Here is a 19,780-nt window from a genome sequence, read left to right as displayed (position 1 = left end):
AGGTGTCTTCAGCATAGTTCAAAACCAATCACCTTTGTTCTGACTGACTGTTGGTTTCAGACCCATCATCACCTGCTATCGCAGCGAGCAGTGGGGTATTTTGATGTCAGTCAGCTGGTGTTGGGAACAGATGTGGTTACGGCACGTGTGTCACCTGGCCTCTACCAGGTCATCAATGAAGTAACCTCGGCGGTGAGACAATGGTGGTTTCCTATTGATACGCTACACAACAGCTTTATTTATTTAATTCATTCTACCCCACATCTACATGCCTGATACAACTCTCATAGATGAGAACTACGTGAAACCACTGCAGTAAAAGTTAGGGTGGTTCACTAAAAGTGTGAAAATCGATGGAGAATTTTTTTATTTGACGGGTTGATCAAAGCTTCATTTTGGTGTCATATACTGTACCATGTCAAACTGATGCAAACTAGGCCTATGGTTTGCTCTGTTTGGCCAAATTTCGCGCGGCTAACAGTGAAAAGACGCCCCTCTTAGTCTGGCCCGCTCTTAGCCAATCAAACGCCTCTAACAGCTATAAGCGCTGAATCATTCCTTTGGCCAAGGCTCTCCACGCCATCTTGTCAGGTTTTCGCTCTGTCTCGTCTAACGCTTTTTTTGGCTATTAAGCGTTTTCATTTGGCCTTATTTTGTTGTATGCGGCTTGCATGTGTATTGTGCTTACATTCTGTGTACTCGTTTCGACTCAGCCCCCTCGATTTCTTCGTATTTTTCTGCCTCTGAGTCGATCCTGTCTTTCCTTTCTCTGTTGGGGATCGTATTGTTCGCTGGGTGCTTACGCGCGGTACCATGCCTCGTTTGCCATCCTACGAAGGCAGGGATCATGATGCTGGCAGAGATACTCGCCAAGAGACTCTCCCAGGCCCGGAGCTCATGATTTCTCCCGATAGGGACCGCGGCGATGCGTCTGCAGACGTTGATCGCGGAGGGGACGCTCGTCCCGATAAAACGGTCATGAAGGGGACCGGGGGGAAAGGGATTCGAGCGTCACCTCCCGAAGTGTCCCAGCGCGAGGCGGGTGGAAGGGGGAGTAGCACGTCCTCTCTTGGTGGTGGGAACTCGCGACTGGGTGCGGACTCCCAAGGGGAGGCCGCCCCCCGCCGTTACCCGGGTCCCCACACGGAGACGGCCCTCAGGGGCCCCAGTGCTGTTTCCCCTCCTCCCTTCTTGGTCGACCCCCCTCCCCCACCTCCTCCTATGGGAGAAAAACAGTTGGTTCCGGGGGGGGACCTCCACTTAGCCCACCCCGGGCCAAGCCACCCCAGTCTCCCCACGGGAGGGGATTCTGGGCGCGTGGCAACCTGCTCTGCAGGTCTCCCCGCTATCCGGCCGGTCTCCCCTGCTGGGGGAGTCCCGCGCGTGTCAGGCGGTTCCGGGCAGTCAGACCGCCGGCCTTTCGGCCTGTCTGACACCCAAGTCGGACCTGACCTCCCTCCGACTTGGCCAGGTTTTTCCCTTCAACAAGGTCAAGGCACCAGTGACCCTTGGGGCTGGGGTCATGGGATGGCTGGTGCCCACGGGTGGTATCCCCCATTCTACCCGTACTGGGGTGCACCTATGGTGCATGCTGGGTTCCCGGGAGGACCAGGGACTAACCCCTGGTCCGCTCCCCACCGGACCCAACCCAGCACAGACCACAGAGTGACACACACAGCCCCGACAAGAGGGATTGACTCTTCGTTGGGCAGGTCGAGCTCCTCGACCAGTGTTAACACTACAGCCTCGAATCGGTCCTCTGTCAGCACGCAGGTGACCGCCACGGTCACTACGGCTTCCTTTTCAGGACCGACGGCAGCTGAGGGACCCCGCTCAGCCCGTGGGAGCCTGCTGGTCCCACCTACCCAGCCCTCGGTCCTAAAAGGAGATGAGTGGGTGTTCGTCCCCTCACAGCACTCGTGGGTCCCTCTGGCGTCCAGGGACACTCTCTCTGAGAAGGTGTGGCACCCACCATCCCAAGCATGGTTGGACCTACGGTCCACACACTCCCCACCCTCTTCAGGTGTCAAGGACATAACAGAGGAGACCAGGGTCCCTGCTCGGGATCGCCCCAGCTCATCCCGCTGGGCTGACCACAGCCCACAGGACGCCCCCGTGGGTACATCCACTTGGGATGGCACCCAGCAGGGGATGGACTGTGAACAAGAAGGACAGCCCCTGTCTTCGGATGAGGACGAACAAGCAGATGAGCACTCTTCGCCCCCATCCCAGTGCGACAGATGGAGCCCACGCCTCCCTAGGGACCAGCCTGAACCAAACTCGGACTTTGCCGAACTCGAACTGACCCTCCCCAATAGGGTCACACATGCTGAATCAGTCCCTCAGGCAACTTTGTCACCCTTAACCCTCCTACGGTCAGGTGACTCTAACTCCAGAACCACAAGGCGACTCAGAGTGCCAGAAATGGCTCAGGAGTGGCTTAATAAGCCAGCCCGCACCGTCAGGGGTGCTGCTTCCATCCCTCCTCCAGGCAGGGAGTCACTCTCTGCCCCGGGCGCTTTTGCCCCAGGCAAGTTCCTTAAAGATCCCTCCAAGGGAGGAGTGTGGTCCTGGTACACACAGGACCACCCTGCCTACAGGGAAGCAGAGCCCTCCGCGCAGGACAGGATGTTGGTCTCACAGCGCACCACCTTCCCCACCTCAGCTACTCTTCCCTTTAAGACATTTGCAGAGTGGGACAAACTGGCCCGCCGCTGCCTCCTCGAGGTGTCCACGGCTTATACCTTCTTTGACGCGTTCCTCCACAGAGCCAATGAGCTGTGGGAACGACGTCCAGTTCAGCAGGACACGGAGTCTCCTTCCTCTGGCCTGCCTGGCCTCTTCTCAGACCCGAGGTTAAACACTTTTGGCAATCGAGTAGCGTCTGGTCTCACGGTAGCTGCAGACGCAGCTACCAGCCTTCACTTCAATACGGTGCTAGCGCGGCGGGATGCTGTTCTCCGCCTCTCTAACATTCCAGTAGAGGAGAGGGCTGCTCTGCGGTCCATCCCAGCACAGCAGCACTCCCTCTTCGGCCAGTATGCGCCGCATTTTGTCAGCCACAGGGCAGAGACAAACCGGGAGGTGGCCTCATATTTGGCCCAATCCTCCCAGGGGCGCCAGGGTTCTATGCCTTTGAAGAGACCCGCCACCAGGGCTCCTCCATATACCTCGCCTCCTAAGCCAAAGCGGCGTGCTCAGAATCAGCGGCAGAGGAACAAACCACCTCATGGCCGTCCAAGCCGTCCGGCCATGCCCAAGGCCAGAAGGCAGCACCCCCAATGACTGGGCCCCGATTCAGCACTGCCAGTCGTTCAGCCCCTCCAAGTAGGAAACTTGTCCCGGCACGCGCATCAGTGGCGTGCTCTGGGACTCAACGACTGGATTGTGTCGGTGCTAGAGTCGGGGTACATGCTCCCTTGGGTGGGGGACCGCCCCCCTCTAAGATCCACTCCTCCTCCTTATGTGCCCAGCTCGATGGAGCAGGAGAGCGTCTTAGAGAAATAGATATCGCACCTACTCCTCATAGGGGCGATATCTCAACTCTCGGACCCGGGCCCCGGTTTTTACGGCCGGTTGTTCGTGATTCCAAAAGTCTCCGGAGGGTGGAGACCAGTCCTGGACTTGTCCCCCCTCAACAGATTCCTCCCCAAGATGAAATTCAAGATGGACACACAGGCACAGATTCGGGAGACCATGCAACAGGGAGATTGGGCGACGTCCATCGATCTGAAAGATGCTTATTTCCATATCCTCATCCACCCGGCATCCCGCCGGTACCTGAGGTTCGTGTGGAGGGACAGAGTGTTCCAGTTCTCTGCCCTCCCATTTGGTCTGTCCCTTGCCCCTTTCCTGTTTACCAAGGTGGTGCGGGAATTGGTGTCAATCGTCCGGTCGGAGTCCATTCGGCTCTGTGTGTACCTGGACGACTGGCTTATTCTGGCCCAGTCACAGGCTCTGTGCCAGAGTCATACAGCCAGACTTCTAGACCTGCGCTCCCAACTGGGCTTCATCACGAACCAGGAGAAATGCGATCTGTCCCCGAGCCAGTCCTTCGACTTCTTAGGGATGAGATTCGACACGCGGTCCATGATAGTCTCTCCGACGCCAGATCGGTGGGACCGTCTGGCAGGCCTCCTCAACCACTTGCGCCATTCCTCCCAAGCAACGGCGCGGACACTTTCTTCCCTCCTGGGCATGATGGAGTCCATGGCACCTCTCATCCCTCTGGGCAGGGTTCTCAAGCGCCCTCTTCAGAGGGCACTCAGGCTACGGTGGTCCCAGAGCACTCAGCCATGGGATACCCGGATATGTCTGGGCGAGTGGTTCCTCGAGGTGACATCAGAGTGGTTAACCACCCCTCTTCTGACACAGGGGGTGCCCATAGCCCCACCTACTCTTCAGGTGGCACTATTCACAGACGCCTCCTCCATGGGCTGGGGAGCCCACATGGACTCACTCCATGCAGCAGGGACTTGGTCCCCGGAGGAGCGCCTATGCCACATCAATGTTCTGGAACTGGAGGCAGTTCGCAGGGCTGTCCAGCACTTCATAGCGGAGGCCAAAGGCAAGACCATTCGCTTGTTCACGGACAATACAACAGTCGCTTATTACGTGAACAAAGGGGGCGGAGCGCACTCGGCAGACCTCTCTCTGCGGACCGAGGCTCTCCTCCGTTGGTGCCACAGCAGGGGCATTGCACTTTCAGCGAGACACATAGCAGGGAAAGACAACATTTTGGCAGATGCTCTCAGCAGGTCCAAGAGTGTCATACACACAGAGTGGACCCTGGACAAGGACACCCTGCAAGGAGTGTGGGAACAGTGGTTCCGGCCGATGGTGGACCTCTTTGCGACAAGGTTCAGCAAGAGACTTCCCACTTACGTCTCTCCAGTCGCCGACCCAGAAGCATGGGCAGTGGACGCTCTCTCTCTAGACTGGAGCAGTCTGATTGCCTACGCGTTTCCTCCCTTTCCAATCCTGTCCAAGGTGATACGGAAAGCCAGGTTGGAACGCCCGCAGATGATCCTCATTGCGCCGAAATGGCCAGCCCAGCCCTGGTTTCCGGTCCTTCAGTCCCTGACACATGTTCCACCACTGGAACTGGAAACCAAACCTCATCTGCTGAGGCAGCCTCGTTCGGGCATTCCTCACTCCAATCCTCAGATGCTCCACCTGCACGCATGGCTGCTGTGCGGGCGGATCTGTCAGCATCACCATTGAAGTCTTCCACCCCTCGGTCAGCCTCTGTGTCCGCCGCGCTGACCAAGGGGGGTGCCTCCTCCGACCTCCTCTCCAGTCTCCAAAGCCAGGAGGGAGGGAACAGAGACTTTGTATGACTTTCGATGGAAGAAATGGCTGAGTTGGTGTACAGCTCAGAACATTCCCCCTACTAACCCTACGAGCATGCAGCTGGCCAACTTTTTGGCTCACTGCTCCTCGGTTCTCAACCTGTCTGCTAGTTCTGTGAGAGGGTACAGGTCTGCCATTTGTACCACTATCAAACAGCTAGGTGGTCCCGCTTTTGAAGCTGATTTCCTGCTCAGAGAAGTGGCTAGGGGCGCCTCTCTGAAGGAAGCTAGGAATCCCAGAAGAGTGCCCCTCTGGGACTTGTTCCTGGTGCTGGATTTCATTCGAAAACAGCCCTTTGAGCCATTGGGGACTATTCCTTTTGACCTGCTCACTCTCAAGACCACTTTCCTTCTGTTGCTGGCCACGGGCCGTCGTAGAAGTGAGATTCATGGTCTTAGTGGTATGCCACAAGATCTAGCATTCCACAGAGATGGTTCCATCACTCTTCGTTTCCTTCCAGAGTTTCTGGCTAAGAACCAAGACCCCGAGGTCCCTTCCCCCTCTCTGAGGGTCAGACCTTTGTCGGATATTCTGGCACAAGATGATGAAGATAGGCATCTCTGCCCCGTTCGGTGCCTCAAATACTATTGCAATAGGTCTCGCCATAGGCGTTCTTCTCAGAGGCGCCTTCTCATCTCCCTCAATGAGAATTACAAGAAAGATATCGCTGCAGGCACCATTTCCCGCTGGGTTTCCCAAGTCATTCGTAGAGCCTACTCTCATGCACACAAGGATCTCAGTTGTCTTAATCCCAGAACACACGAAGTGCGGGCCATAGCTACTTCGGCTGCTTTCCAGCACTCGGTACCACTGCAGCATGTCTTGGAGGCAGCCTTCTGGCGGTCGGAGAATCCCTTCATCAACTTCTACCTCCGGGATTTCCGTATGACCAGGGCTGACGGTTCCAAGGGGATTTCCTTTGTCGCGGCTAACACTGCCGTCTCAGTTTCAAGGGCTCCCCATACGAACCAGTAGGCGTTGCCCTCCTCCATTTGCTTTAAATTCTGCATCAGTTTGACATGGTACAGTATATGACACCAAAAGGAGGAGTTTGTATTATACTCCATGTTTGGTGTTTACATGTACTTACCATGTCAAACTCGAATGCCCGCCCGTCCGTCCCCGCGTCTCCGCCGTGGTTCTCATGGGGCATTTTCATTCATGGCCACGGAATGATTCAGCGCTTATAGCTGTTAGAGGCGTTTGATTGGCTAAGAGCGGGCCAGACTAAGAGGGGCGTCTTTTCACTGTTAGCCGCGCGAAATTTGGCCAAACAGAGCAAACCATAGGCCTAGTTTGCATCAGTTTGACATGGTAAGTATATGTAAACACCAAACATGGAGTATAATACAAACTCCTCCTTTTCATGCTTCTAGAATCTGCAAACAGTTCAGATCAGAGTGCCAACTGTACCAAGCAATAATAAACTAAATTAGAATAGTGTGTTGGTCTGAGAAGACTCGTACACAGTCCACAGGGGAAGTAATCATGGTATGAAAAAACTCGTATCTTGAGTACAGTGAGTCCCAAGATGCAAAGATGCTGGAATTCTTTTCATTGTTCCACTATTCCTGGTTATTGTGTCAGTGATACAGTTAATAACAAATAAAGTCATTGTGCTGCCACACTATCAGTTTGACACTGTTCAAATTGAAATCTTCTTTCATGATTCAGAATGTCTTGGGGAACAGTGTAAACTAGGTATTTTCAGTGTTGAATGTTGGTGCAGAGAGAGTGAAAATAATATCAAACCTGTAGTAAGGATGCCTACCATACACCAGTTTTCCTTCTTTGTGGTGACATGAAAGGCTGAAAGAGTTAAGATGGCTTTAAACCTTTTTTTCTTTGTGACATGAAGTTGGGAGAGAGTTGACATAGCTTTAAACCTTTTTTTCTTTGTGACATGAAGGGTGGAGAGAGTTGACATAGCTTTAAACCTTTTTTCTTTGTGACATGAAGGGTGGAGAGAGTTGACATAGCTTTAAACCTTTTTTCTTTGTGATATGAAGTTGGGAGAGAGTTGACATAGCTTTAAACCTTTTTTCTTTGTGATATGAAGTTGGGAGAGAGTTGACATAGCTTTAAACCTTTTTTTCTTTGTGACATGAAGGGTGGAGAGAGTTGACATAGCTTTAAACCTTTTTTTCTTTGTGACATGAAGTTGGGAGAGAGTTGACATAGCTTTAAACCTTTTTTTCTTTGTGATATGAAGTTGGGAGAGAGTTGACATAGCTTTAAACCTTTTTTCTTTGTGATATGAAGTTGGGAGAGAGTTGACATAGCTTTAAACCTTTTTTCTTTGTGACATGAAGGGTGGAGAGAGTTGACATAGCTTTAAACCTTTTTTTCTTTGTGACATGAAGGGTGGAGAGAGTTGACACAGCTTTAAACCTTTTTTCTTTGTGACATGAAGGGTGGAGAGAGTTGACATAGCTTTAAACCTTTTTTCTTTGTGACATGAAGTTGGGAGAGAGTTGACATAGCTTTAAACCTTTTTCTTTGTGACATGAAGGTTGGAGAAAGAGAGTTAACATAACCTTAAACATTTTTTACAATGAAATGAAGGAGGAGAGAGAGTGGATATTAAACATTTTTCTTGGTGACATAAAGGGTGGAGAGAGTTAACGTAACATTAAACATTTTTAAGGGGATGTGAAGCTTGGAGAGACATTAATGACATAAAACCTTTTTCTGAGTTTTCTCTGCGGAATGTCCTTGTCATGGTGACATGAAGCATGGTATGTTATGTATGTGAACCCCAGGTCCCAGACCCCAAACGCCCAGAACAATCAATCCAGTCATCATGGCAGGAACGGTACAAGGCGGGTGAGGTATTGGACCCAGTCACGGTGCCCCTCAGTAGCTACCACAGTGACCACTCGGCCACCCCCTTCCTGCATGCTCTAGGGGTCACCTCTGTCAGTCTACAGTATCACTCCAGTGACAGTGTGGTGAGATGTGAACCTGTGCACTGAATTTATCGTCAGTCGTCAGTCACTGCGTGTGCATGGCGAATGGTTTCATTTCACTCTTGTCTCTTTACTGCATGACGCACTCTCTCTCTCTCTTTCTCTCCCTCTCTCTCTTTGTATTGTCAACAATATCACCTTATCTTTGACCAAGGATTAAATATACTAAATTTATTGAATAAGTTTGAAAACAGCTCAGCAGGATTATTCTTTTTGTTGTTTGATGTGCAAGTCCAGCCTGTAGTGCGATGTGGGGCTGAGATTTGGGCTTTTGAAACAGGAAGTGAAATAGAAAAGTTACATTTGTTAGCCATAAAATGGTTATCTGTTGATCAGCAAACTGCTAATGATCTGGTTTATGATGAATTGGGAAGATTTCTGATGTCTTAATTCATATATTAAATGTATTAAGTACTGGTTAAAACTTGTCCAGATGTATAGATATAGACTTTCTGCCCCAGTTTGTAAAAAAAAAAAAAAAAAAAAAAGAGCATAATTTAAATAGTAGAGGGAAAACTACTTGGGCATCAAATATTCGAAAGTGTCTGGGTGGTTTTGGTTTTTCGGTTAAATCAAGGCATTGGATGTGTTTTTAGTTTGTTACAAAGAATGACTGATGGACTGTAGGTGGCAAAAATGGAATAGTCATATTGAAAATAGTGATAGATTTTCTTTGTATAGACTACTAAAAATGTACAATTTATCAGAACATTATATTGTAATGGATATGAATAGGACTATGAGATGTATGCTAAGTTTGGAATAGGTGTTTCTGTTCTGTGCATAATCAAAGGGACAAAAAAGATGAAAGATACACATGTCCAAAGTGCAGATCCGAGAGAGAGGATGAAGTTCCTTTCACTTTTTGCTGTCTTGCATTAGATTATCTTAGAAGAACAGTGATCCCTCCCAAGTATTACAGTACATCAACCTTGTTTAGGCTAACACTACTCTTGTCTTGCAGAAATGAATGTGTCATTAAAAACTTTTCAGTTTTTCTAGAGTATAAGTCATTTCAAGGGAGAAGCATTATGAAATGATACTATGATAGATGATACTAATATGATATTGTTCAAATATACAGTATTCATAAATAAGGTGTATGATGTTTAATATTTATGTGCACATTATTATCTAAAATGTGTCTTATTAAGTCTACCCCCTTCAAATGGGGCCATGGCCTTTTTTGAAATAAAACATTGTGATCGTTATCGTTCTTTCTCTTTCTCTCTGCTTTATTTATGTGTACCCCCTTCAAATGGGGCCATGGCCTTTCTTGAACAAACATCGTTATTGTTATCTTTCTTTCTCTCCCTCTGTCTCCCACTTAGACTCAGATTATAAACAAGTGAATATTCTCCCACTAATTAAATAACAAAGGAATAACAGTGCACAAGATTATGACAGGAAATGCACCACCAACATTAATAAAACAATTTTCTGTAAATTCGTATAGGAATCCCCCAAAAGTCCATATCCTAATCCCAAGAATTGGTCTGTACAAATCCAGTTTGGTTTACTCAGGCACCACTCTATGGAACTCACTCCCAGAAACAATTAAACAACACCACCGCCCAAGTACCTTAAAAAACCATTACCTTTCCCACCTCATGCCAGGATAATGTTCTGCCCACCTTTTTGATACTGATCTACACTTGCTGTGTATGGTTGCCTAAGACACCCCCCCCCCCCACATCCCCCACCCCCCAACAGCCACCCTCTGTCCCCCAACCTCCTGTTCTGTCTATATGTGTATATATCTATCTTATATGTGCCATTTCTTATATGTGTATCATATTGCTCTCCTGTTAACTCTGTGTGAAGGACTGTTTTATATTTTGTTCTATTCGTTTGTAATGTTGTTACTTCTGTTTGCTTTTATCTTCGTTTCTTTTCTTTCTATTCTATCAAAAGTGGTTTTATATTCATGTAGTAATTACCATTTGCTTCTTTGTTAATTCAATGTGTGTGTGCCATTATGCACATCGTCCTCATATATATATATATATATATATATATATATCCGTTGATTGTAATGCATGTTACTGTTTTTTCCTTGACTTGACCTACTGTTCTCCCTAATATGAGGTTATCTATCCATTAGCTGATATTTTTTTCTCATATTTCAGATCTCTCTCTCTCTTTCTTTTTCCTCCCTCCCTCCCTCTTTCATTCTTCTGTAACTTTTTAAAAATTTGTATACTGTTTTAGACGCACATAGAAATATGCACCATTAATCAGTTCAGTGCCAGAGAATTTTGTAAAAAAAAAAAAAAGTGCTCTCCCCTTGCCAGGGGATTTTGAGGATTTGGGCGTAATAATTCACAAAAAAATCTAGCACAAAAACTATGGGTGATACAGAAAGAAAGTAAACGTTTTTGTGAAGAAAAATGAGGGTAGATTCTGCTTCTGGGCTCCATTACCCAATGAAGTTGATTGTAGATAACTGTTCAGGCATGTAAAGTCAAGATAATGATTTTCGTGCAACAAAAAAGTCTATTTCCACCTCTACATAATAACATCAATAAAGAAAAGAAACAAAATACAGCAAGAAATAGCATGCCTATTGTCAGATTATACCTGTAGAAGAAATTAAAACAGGCTATAAGTTTATAAAAACAAATCACAGCTTGTGCAGACATGTAAGTAAATCACTGTCCCAACAATGACAAAGGTGGGTAAAGTCAACGTAAAAGGTCAATCATGGTCTCAGAAACTGAGCTGGCAAGCTTTTTGACAGCTAAGAGTGTTTGGGAGTGAGAGGGTGATGTTCTTTGATGACATTCACTCCTTTCAAGTTGCATGTGGGCTGATTAAAGTGTCTGCTGTGCATCCAGCTTGCCACCTCTTCAAACAAGTCAACCATCTGATTCAGCGAAAAAAAGCGTGAAAAACAAAAAGCACGTGTTCACAACCAGTGCAGGTTGCACCCTGCATTTTGTGAAAATCGTGGAACATTGGCGGTTGCCGATCCTACAGTCTGCATTGAAATGTGAGCACACTCATTCCTAAAAGCCACGCCCCCTTCATGAACTCTGGCGGACATTCGACCTATCATCTTACATCACTCCTCTCCTCTCTTCCCCTTCTTCCAATGCTCGCTGCTCATATTCTGTCTGTCTTAGCCACTTGTTAAAAAAAAAGCTGTCTGATTGGATAGATGGACTGAATTACCATAAAATGGGGCTGTCAGTTTCGTCACTGTCATTGTCAATCACCTTCATTTTCAAACCAGTCATCAGACAAGAGATATCCTCCATCGTGAAATCTGTCCACAGCCACAAGCAGAGGTTTCAGAATTGGGTAAATCTGCTGACTGAGACAATTTGCTTTACTGGACAGTTTTCAACGCATTGTTTTGCACATGATGCAATCCCCTTTTCCACGTGTATCACGTGGTCAGTTAGCAAATTATCATCCAGTAGAAAGGGGTCTTCTACCTGATGAATGTTCATTTAAATAGTATTTCTATAATCCAGACACATCAAACTAAGTGTTCAGAGTCTGTTTATATGAAATGAACCAAACTCCAATGAAGGAAAAATCAGAACATACGCAGGACATCAGTAGACGTATTAAAGGTACCATGGCAGTACTTTTTGTAGGACGTCAGCTGACGTCTTATAGGCACTCTACTGGTTAATTAAAATGCAATCTCCGCATTATTGTTATGTGTATCTCTGTTAGAATTACTGTTTCATATTTACAGTAGTATAGTATTTGATAACATCTATGCATGTATGTGTGTGTGTGTATGTATGTGTGTGCGTGTGTATTTTTCGTGACTTTTTATGTTCATTTTATTATGTATTTTATTAATACCATGTGTGTGCCTCTGTGTGTGTGTGTGTGTGTGTGCCTCAGTGTGTGTGTGTATGTGGGTGTGTTCTTTATGTTTCCTTTAAGGAGGAAGGTGGCAGAATGGTTAAGATGTTCAACTGCCAATACAGAGAGTCCGTGAGGGTGTGGGTTTGAATCCCGCTCTTGCCCTTTCTCCCAAGTTTGACTTGAAAATCAAACTGAGCGTCTAGTCTTTCGGATGAGACGATAAACCGAGGTCCCGTGTGCAGCAAGCGCATGGCACACTGAAAAAGAACCCATGGCAACGAAAGTGTTGTCCTCTGGCAAAATCATGTAAAAAGAAATCAACTCTGATAGGAACACAAATATATAAGCATGCACTCATGGCCTGACAAGCGCGTTTGTCTAACAGATGTGGTGTAGCGTATATGGATTTGTCTGAACGCAGTGACACCTCCTTGAGAAACTGAAGCTCTTTATGTTTTTTTTCCTGTGTATTTTATTAACACCAAGCTTGTGCCTCTGTGTGCCTGTGTATATGTGTGTGTGTGTGTGTGTGTGCATGTTTTTTTGTGTTTTTTTTAATGTATCTTTTCATTACCATGCTTATGACTTTATGTAGTATTGTGCAGCATAGACCCTGTTCAGGGCGGTGACTGGTTGTAAAAAAGCACGCAAGTGCATATCTGTTTTCCTTGAAAATAAAGAACTTTGTCTTGTCTTGTCTTGTCTTGTCTCCCACTCTTTCTTTCTATGTCTGTCTCCCTCTCTCTCTCTCTTTCTCTTTGGTAGGAGGTGACAGAATGGTTAAGAAGCTTATCTGCCAATGCAGTGTCCAGGAGGATCTGAGTTTGCACCCAGGTCTTGCCGTTACTCCCATTCTCATTCAGACGAGATAACAAACCAAAGAAAAAGAACCCATGACAACGTAAGTGTTGTCCTCTGGCAATTTTCTGTATAAAAAACCAGTCTGAAAGGTACACAAATATATATATATATATATATATATATATATATATATATATATATATATATATACACATATATATATATATATATATATATATATATATATATATAATATATGTATGTATGTATGCTCTCAAGGCTTGGCTGGCGCGTTGGGTTATGCTGCTGGTCAAAGATCTGCCTAGCAGATGTTGTGTAGCATATATGGGGGGGTTAGGGGGTGCACGGGAGGGGTACTACCTCTAGAGGGGGGCTTGTCACGCTCTTCCGGGAGTGGTTCATCCTCTGTTGGTTCCCACCAGCACCCAGCTCTCACTTATGGGTCCAAGAAGCTGCTAGCATGCGGCAGTGCCCAACCTCTGGGCAACGGCTTTGACAGGCTGGCTAAACTAGGTGAGGGTAGCCGACGGGTTTCAAACCCTTGGTGAGTTAGGGCTTGTCTACCTAAGCATGTGAAGACTGGATCCGGTGGACTCTGTGGAAGAAACCTTCATGGTTCAACGGAGAGGAAGGCGGTTGCAGCAGAGCACTATGGAGTGCTGAGGGCAGGATGAGGCACATAGGACATCCTGGTCATCCACTGCATCCGTTTCCATCTCCAGTCGTCTTGACCTCGTCTTGCCACTGGATACAGACGGTCTCGGACAAGAGAGTGAGGTTGATGGTGCGCAACTCCTCCTCACTATAAACAAAGTCATCGCGCAAGTCATCAGTCATCCTTCATCCCATACCATCATTTTCTCCAAGCCCTGTGGCGACAGGCGAGCGACGAAGCAACAGGTGTGGGTACGCTGGCAGTCGTAGCCGTGGACCTGCACACAGGCGGCTCAGGCCATAGGGTCATTTTTCAGCGACTGGAGCAGCGGTGGAGATCGGCAGCCCCCTGAGCGACTGAGCAGCCCTCTTCAGGACAGCACTGCTCACCTCCATGGCATGAGGAAGGGGCTAGAAAAGGTGCCCTAAACATTGCCTGCTCCACACCACCCTAGTCAGCATTCCGCGGCTGACGGGGACCCTACTCAAGCGGTCGACACACAAAGGAAAGAAAGAAGAAAACAAGGAGCACCCCATTGACCATTGCCACATGGAACGTGCGTATGCTTCTGGACAGAGGCAACTCAGACAGACCACAGAGACGCACAGCACTCATTGCAAGTGAACTAGCCAGGTACAACATCGACATCGCTGCCTTAAGTGAGACCAGACTGGCAGAAGAAGGTGAACTCTGTGAGCGAGGCGCAGGCTACACCTTCTTTTGGAGTGGTCGCAGACCCGAAGAGAGACGTGAGGCTGGAGTTGGCTTTGCAGTGAAGACAACCCTTGTTGGCAAGCTGGCTGGCTCCCCGAAAGGAGTGAACGATCGCCTGATGACGATGAAACTCCCTATATACAACGGGAAGAAGTTAACCACCATTGTCAACGCCTACGCGCCCACCATGACCAACCCGGATGAGATCAAGGACAAGTTCTACGAGGACCTGAACGCTGTCATCACCACTGTTCCCAACACAGACAAGCTCATCATTCTTGGTGACTTTAACGCTAGAGTTAGCCGTGACAGCACCTCCTGGGAAGGCGTGATTGGGAAGCATGGGGTTGGCAACTGTAACAGCAATGGTCAACTACTTCTCCAGACATGTGCCGAGCACGACCTTCTTATCACAAACACCGTCTTCTGCCTCCCTACCCGTAACAGGATGTCATGGATGCATCCTCGCTCTGGGCATTGGCATCTCATCGACTTCGTCATCGTCAGGAAGAGGGACAGGCAGGACGTACGAGTCACGAGGGCCATGTGCTGGACAGACCACCGCCTTATCGTCTCCAAACTCAACCACCGCGTCCAGCCCAAGAGATGGCCTCAGGGCATGAAAGCACCCAAACGCCTGAATGTCAACAATCTGGAGCTAGGCAACGTCAAGCAGAGCTTTGCTGACACCCTGGAGGAATGCCTTGAGTCCACCGTGCTGGACAACCAGAATGTGGAGGCAGCATGGGGCGCACTGCATGAGACGGTGTACAACACTGCCATGGAGTGCCTGGGGCCTTCTGCCAGGAAGCACAAAGACTGGTTTGATGAGAACTGCACTGAGATCAAGCAGCTGCTGGAAGACAAACGCCAAGCCTACAGAGCCCACATTGAAGATCCCAAGTCACAGTCAAAGAAAGACATAATGAAGAGCGCACGCAGCACCATCCAGCTGAAGCTGCGGCAGATGCAGGATTCCTGGTTGAGCAGCAAAGCTGATGAGATCCAGGGCTTTGCAGACAGGAACAACATGAAGAACTTCTATAACGGCCTGTGTCACGGCTCGTTGGCGATCTGCGTGCATGCATGCCTGCATTTTTTTCCCCCTTCCCTTTTCCCCCTTTCTCTCTCCCTTCTTTCCCTCCTCTCTCTCTCCCTTCTCCTCCTCTCTCCCCCTTCTTCTCCTCTCTCTCCCTTCTCCCCCTCTTTCCATCCCTCTCCTTCACCTCCCTCTCTCCTTCATGCTTTTGCACGTGTGGCATGTCCCTTCTCCTGAACGTTTTTTTTTAATTTTTAACTCTGAGCGAGTTCAGGAGTCGATCTGGTTAGGAAAGATAGATTTCTCTGGGCTGTTGAGGCCAAGCTTTGCAGAGAGACGGGTCGCCATTCCAGCGTGCGTGCTGTAGGGCGCCGTCGGTGAAGTAGTGGGGGCGTTTCCCTTTGTCACCCCTTCTTCTGTATTAGTCTGTTTCACTCTGGGCCAGTGACGTGCCTGGTGACAGATTTTCTGATGTTTCCTTTCCCTTCCGTGCCGCTGCCTTCGATGGGTCCCCAGAACACAAGCCTGGAAACTTCCTCACTCCCGTTCCCCCTCCCGCTCCCGCTCCATACTTCCATCTACCCCTTTCCCACCTTCCCACTGTCCCACATGCGACCAGCTTCAGCCATCAAGCTACAAGTGTCCGTTTTCAGCTGTCAGCGCAAGTTTGAACTCTGGCGGCGGGGTTGAGCAGCACTGGCGCTGCAGTTGACTGTGAATGGCATAAATTGTGCGGTGGTTAGACAGAGGTTATTATTATTTTTTTTTTTTTTTGGGGGGGGGGGTGTTGTAATGCCTTGTTTTGTGGCGTGTATTTATTTATGTATTTTTGCATCACCTCAGTAAAGCAACGAGCTGAACTCTTCTGTGTCTCTGTGTTTGTGTTGTCGGGACGTTAGCTAGTCTGGGAAGGGGTGGGGGTTCATGGGCATCCCCTTAGGGGTTGTGACAGCCTAAAAGAAGTCTATGGTCCCACCACCTCCGGATCTGCTCCACTCCTCAGCGCTGATGGTTCTACCCTAATCACTGACAAGGATGGGATCCTTGAGAGATGGGCTGAACACTTTGACAGCGTACTGAACCGCCCTTCCACCATCAATGATTAAGCCATCGACTGACTCCCCCAGGTGCCAGTCAGTGAGTCGCTGGATGCCATTCCAACTTTGGAGGAGACCCAGAAAGCTATCTGTCTGCTATCCAATGGCAAAGCCCCTGGCTCAGACTCCATTCCAGCTGAGGTCTACAAAGAAGGTGGTATGGCGCTGACTGAGAAGCTCCATCAGCTATTCCAGCTCATCTGGCAGCATGAGGCAGTTCCACAGGACTTCAAAGACGCTTCCATCATACACCTGTACAAGCACAAAGGAAATCATCAGGCCTGTGACAACCATCGTGGAATATCCCTGCTGTCCGTCGCAGGCAAGACTCTGGCCAGAGTGCTACTCAACTGTCTCTTAGCACGCATTGAGCAAGGTCTCCTACCAGAGAGCCAGTGTGGCTTCCGGAAAGAACGTGGGACTATCAACATGGTGTTTGCTGCCAGGCAGCTTCAGGAGAAGTGTCAGGAACAGAACGCCGACCTTTACTCCACCTATGTCGATCTGACCAAGGCCTTCGATACTGTTAGCAGAGATGGCCTTTGGAGAATCATGGCGAAGTACGGATGTCCCAGAAAGTTCATCACCATCATACGGCAACTACACGATGGGATGCTGGCCCGAGTCCAAGACAATGGAGAGACTTCAGAACCATTCCCTGTCTCCAACGGAGTCAAGCAAGGGTGTGTTCTTGCCCCCCCCCCCCCCCCCCCCTGTTCAGTCTCATGTTTTCAGCCATGCTGACAGATGCCTTCAGAGACGCTGATGTAGGCATTGGCCTCAGGTACCGCACAGATGGCTCACTTTTCAACCTCAGGAGGCTTCAAGAAAAAACGAAGGTGAGGGCAGACACCGTCAACAACTTCCTGTTTGCTGATGACTGCGCTCTCAATGCTGCCTCCAAAGCTGACATGCAACACAGCGTTGACAAGTTCTCTGCTGCCTGTGACAACTTTGGCCTGACAATCAGCACAAAGAAGACTGAGGTTATGCACCAGTCAGCTCCAGGAAAGCCTTACGTTGAACCAAACATCTTCATCAATGGGCAACGACTGAATGCGGTGGACAAGTTCACATACCTTGGCAGTACACTCTCTCGCACAGTTGTCATCGACGACGAGGTGAATGCCAGACTCGCCAAAGCCAGCGCTGCCTTCAGCAGACTCCATAAGAATGTTTGGAACAGGAGAGGCATCACCCTGGAGATGAAGCTCAAAGTATACAAGGCCATAGTTCTCACCACACTGCTCTATGGATGTGAATCATGGACGGTCTACAAACGCCACGCCAAAAAGCTGAACCACTTCCACACCACCAGCCTCAGAAAACTTCTCGGCATAAAGTGGCAAGAGAAGATCTCTGACACAGAGGTGCTCACTTGTGCAAACTTGCCCAGCATCTACACCATCCTGATGCAGGCCCAGCTGCGCTGGGTAGGCCATGTAGTTCGCATGCCAGACCACCGGCTCCCCAAGAAACTGCTGTATGGCGAACTCCATCATGGCAAGCGCTCCCATAGAGGCCAAAAGAAGTGCTTCAAAGACACTCTGAAAGCTTCTCTGAAGGCCTTCAACATCAGCCACGACACATGGGAGCTGTTCACAAAGGCGCCAAATCCTGTGAGGCCAACAGAATCGCTGCAGCAGAGCAACGCAGACAGGCCAGGAAAAGCAGTGCCAGCAAGTCCCTGACAGCCGCCACCATCCCCTGTCCACACTGCGTCAGAACCTTCCGGGCGCGGATTGGCCTGACCAGTCATCTGCGCACCCACAGAGCCCAACCCACCCACCCCCAGGATGACTAGATGGTCCTTGTTGATCCCGATGGACGAACCACACAGCATATATGGATTTGTCCAAATGCAGCAAAGCCATCTTGAAAAACTGAAACTGAAACGTATCAAGCTGTGATCCTTTTTTTTCTTCTAATCTACTATTTCATGTTATACTTGTGTGACTTTGACATGTAACGAAGAATGTGTAGATGTTCACACAAAGTGTTTGAAGTGTTCTCCTTGAGTTAAACAACCCAATGGTGGTCTACATTCTATGTTCACATAAAGTATTTGGTGTGTTCTTCTTGAGGTCAACAATCTGGCATGTTCACACAAACCAGTTGATGTGTTCTCTTTGAGGTCAAGGACCTAACATGTTCACACAAAGCATTTGATGTGTCCTCCTTGTGATACATAACATAACATGTTTACACAAAGCTTTTCACGTGTTCTCCTTGAGGTCAGCGACCTAACATGTGTCCTCCTCAGGTGTCCTTCTTGAGGGAAATAACATAACATGTTCACACAAAGTATTGATGTGTCCTTGAGGGAAATAACATAACATGTTCACACAAAGCATTTGATATGTCCTCCTTGAGGGAAATAACATAACATGATCACACAAAGCATTTGATATGTCCTCCTTGAGGTAAATAACATGACATGTTCACACAAAGCATTTGATGTGTACTCCTTGAGGGAAATAACATAACATGTTCACACAAGGCATTTGATGTGTCCTCCTTGAGGGAAATATCATAACATGTTCACACAAGGCATTTGATATGTCCTCCTTGAGGGAAATAACATGACATGTTCACACAAGGCATTTGATATGTCCTTCTTGAGGGAAATAACATGACATGTTCACACAAAGCATTTGATGTGTCCTCCTTGAGGGAAATAACATGACATGTTCACACAAGGCATTTGATGTGTCCTCCTTGAGGGAAATAATGTGACATGTTCACACAAGGCATTTGATGTGTTTGAGGGAAATAATGTGACATGTTCACACAAGGCATTTGATATGTCCTCCTTGAGGGAAATAATGTGACATGTTCACACAAGGCATTTGATGTGTTCTCTTTGAGGGAAATAATGTGACATGTTCACACAAGGCATTTGATATGTCCTCCTTGAGGGAAATAATGTGACATGTTCACACAAGGCATTTGATGTGTTCTCTTTGAGGTCAATGACCTGACGGTGTCCAGCGTCAACAGCTATGAGAACGGCCATCACTATAAGTACCACACAGCAGTGCTGCGCGTCATGATGCAGGTGGTGCTCAGCATGGTGGACGATGACATCATCCCCTACTCCCTGACCATGGCCACCACAGAGCTCACCAACCTGCTGTGGGAGACCTCAGACACACTGCAGACCTGCTCCAAGTCCATGCAGGATTTAGGTGGGACATCACTTTGATGGTATTCATTTTGTGCGAGTGGGTGTGTCTCTGGTGATTTGCGTGTTTTTGTTTGTATGTTTTTGTTTGTTTATGAAGTGTTGTGTGTGTGCATGTAT

The 19,780-nt window shown here is 48.3% G+C and overlaps 1 protein-coding gene across 3 annotated transcripts in view; it reads left to right on the top strand.

Annotated features, from left to right (window-relative positions):
* Window positions 1–19,780, top strand: part of LOC143289047 (aminopeptidase NAALADL1-like) — a 114,197-nt gene that overhangs the window by 80,359 nt on the left and 14,058 nt on the right. For all 3 annotated transcript variants that reach the window (XR_013056178.1, XM_076597855.1, XM_076597854.1), the window contains exons 9-11: window positions 61–192; window positions 8,115–8,303; window positions 19,445–19,664. Coding sequence is in view for 2 of the 3 variants with exons in the window: in XM_076597855.1 (XP_076453970.1) it covers window positions 61–192; window positions 8,115–8,303; window positions 19,445–19,664 (541 nt within the window). In the remaining variant the exon portion in view is untranslated. The remainder of the gene's footprint in view (window positions 1–60; window positions 193–8,114; window positions 8,304–19,444; window positions 19,665–19,780) is intronic.

The sequence above is a fragment of the Babylonia areolata genome, chromosome 13 (assembly GCF_041734735.1).
Source record: "Babylonia areolata isolate BAREFJ2019XMU chromosome 13, ASM4173473v1, whole genome shotgun sequence".
Lineage (NCBI taxonomy): Eukaryota > Metazoa > Mollusca > Gastropoda > Neogastropoda > Buccinidae > Babylonia > Babylonia areolata.
The sequence above is the reverse complement of the archived record's forward strand: the minus strand, read 5'-3'. Positions and strand labels throughout refer to the sequence as shown.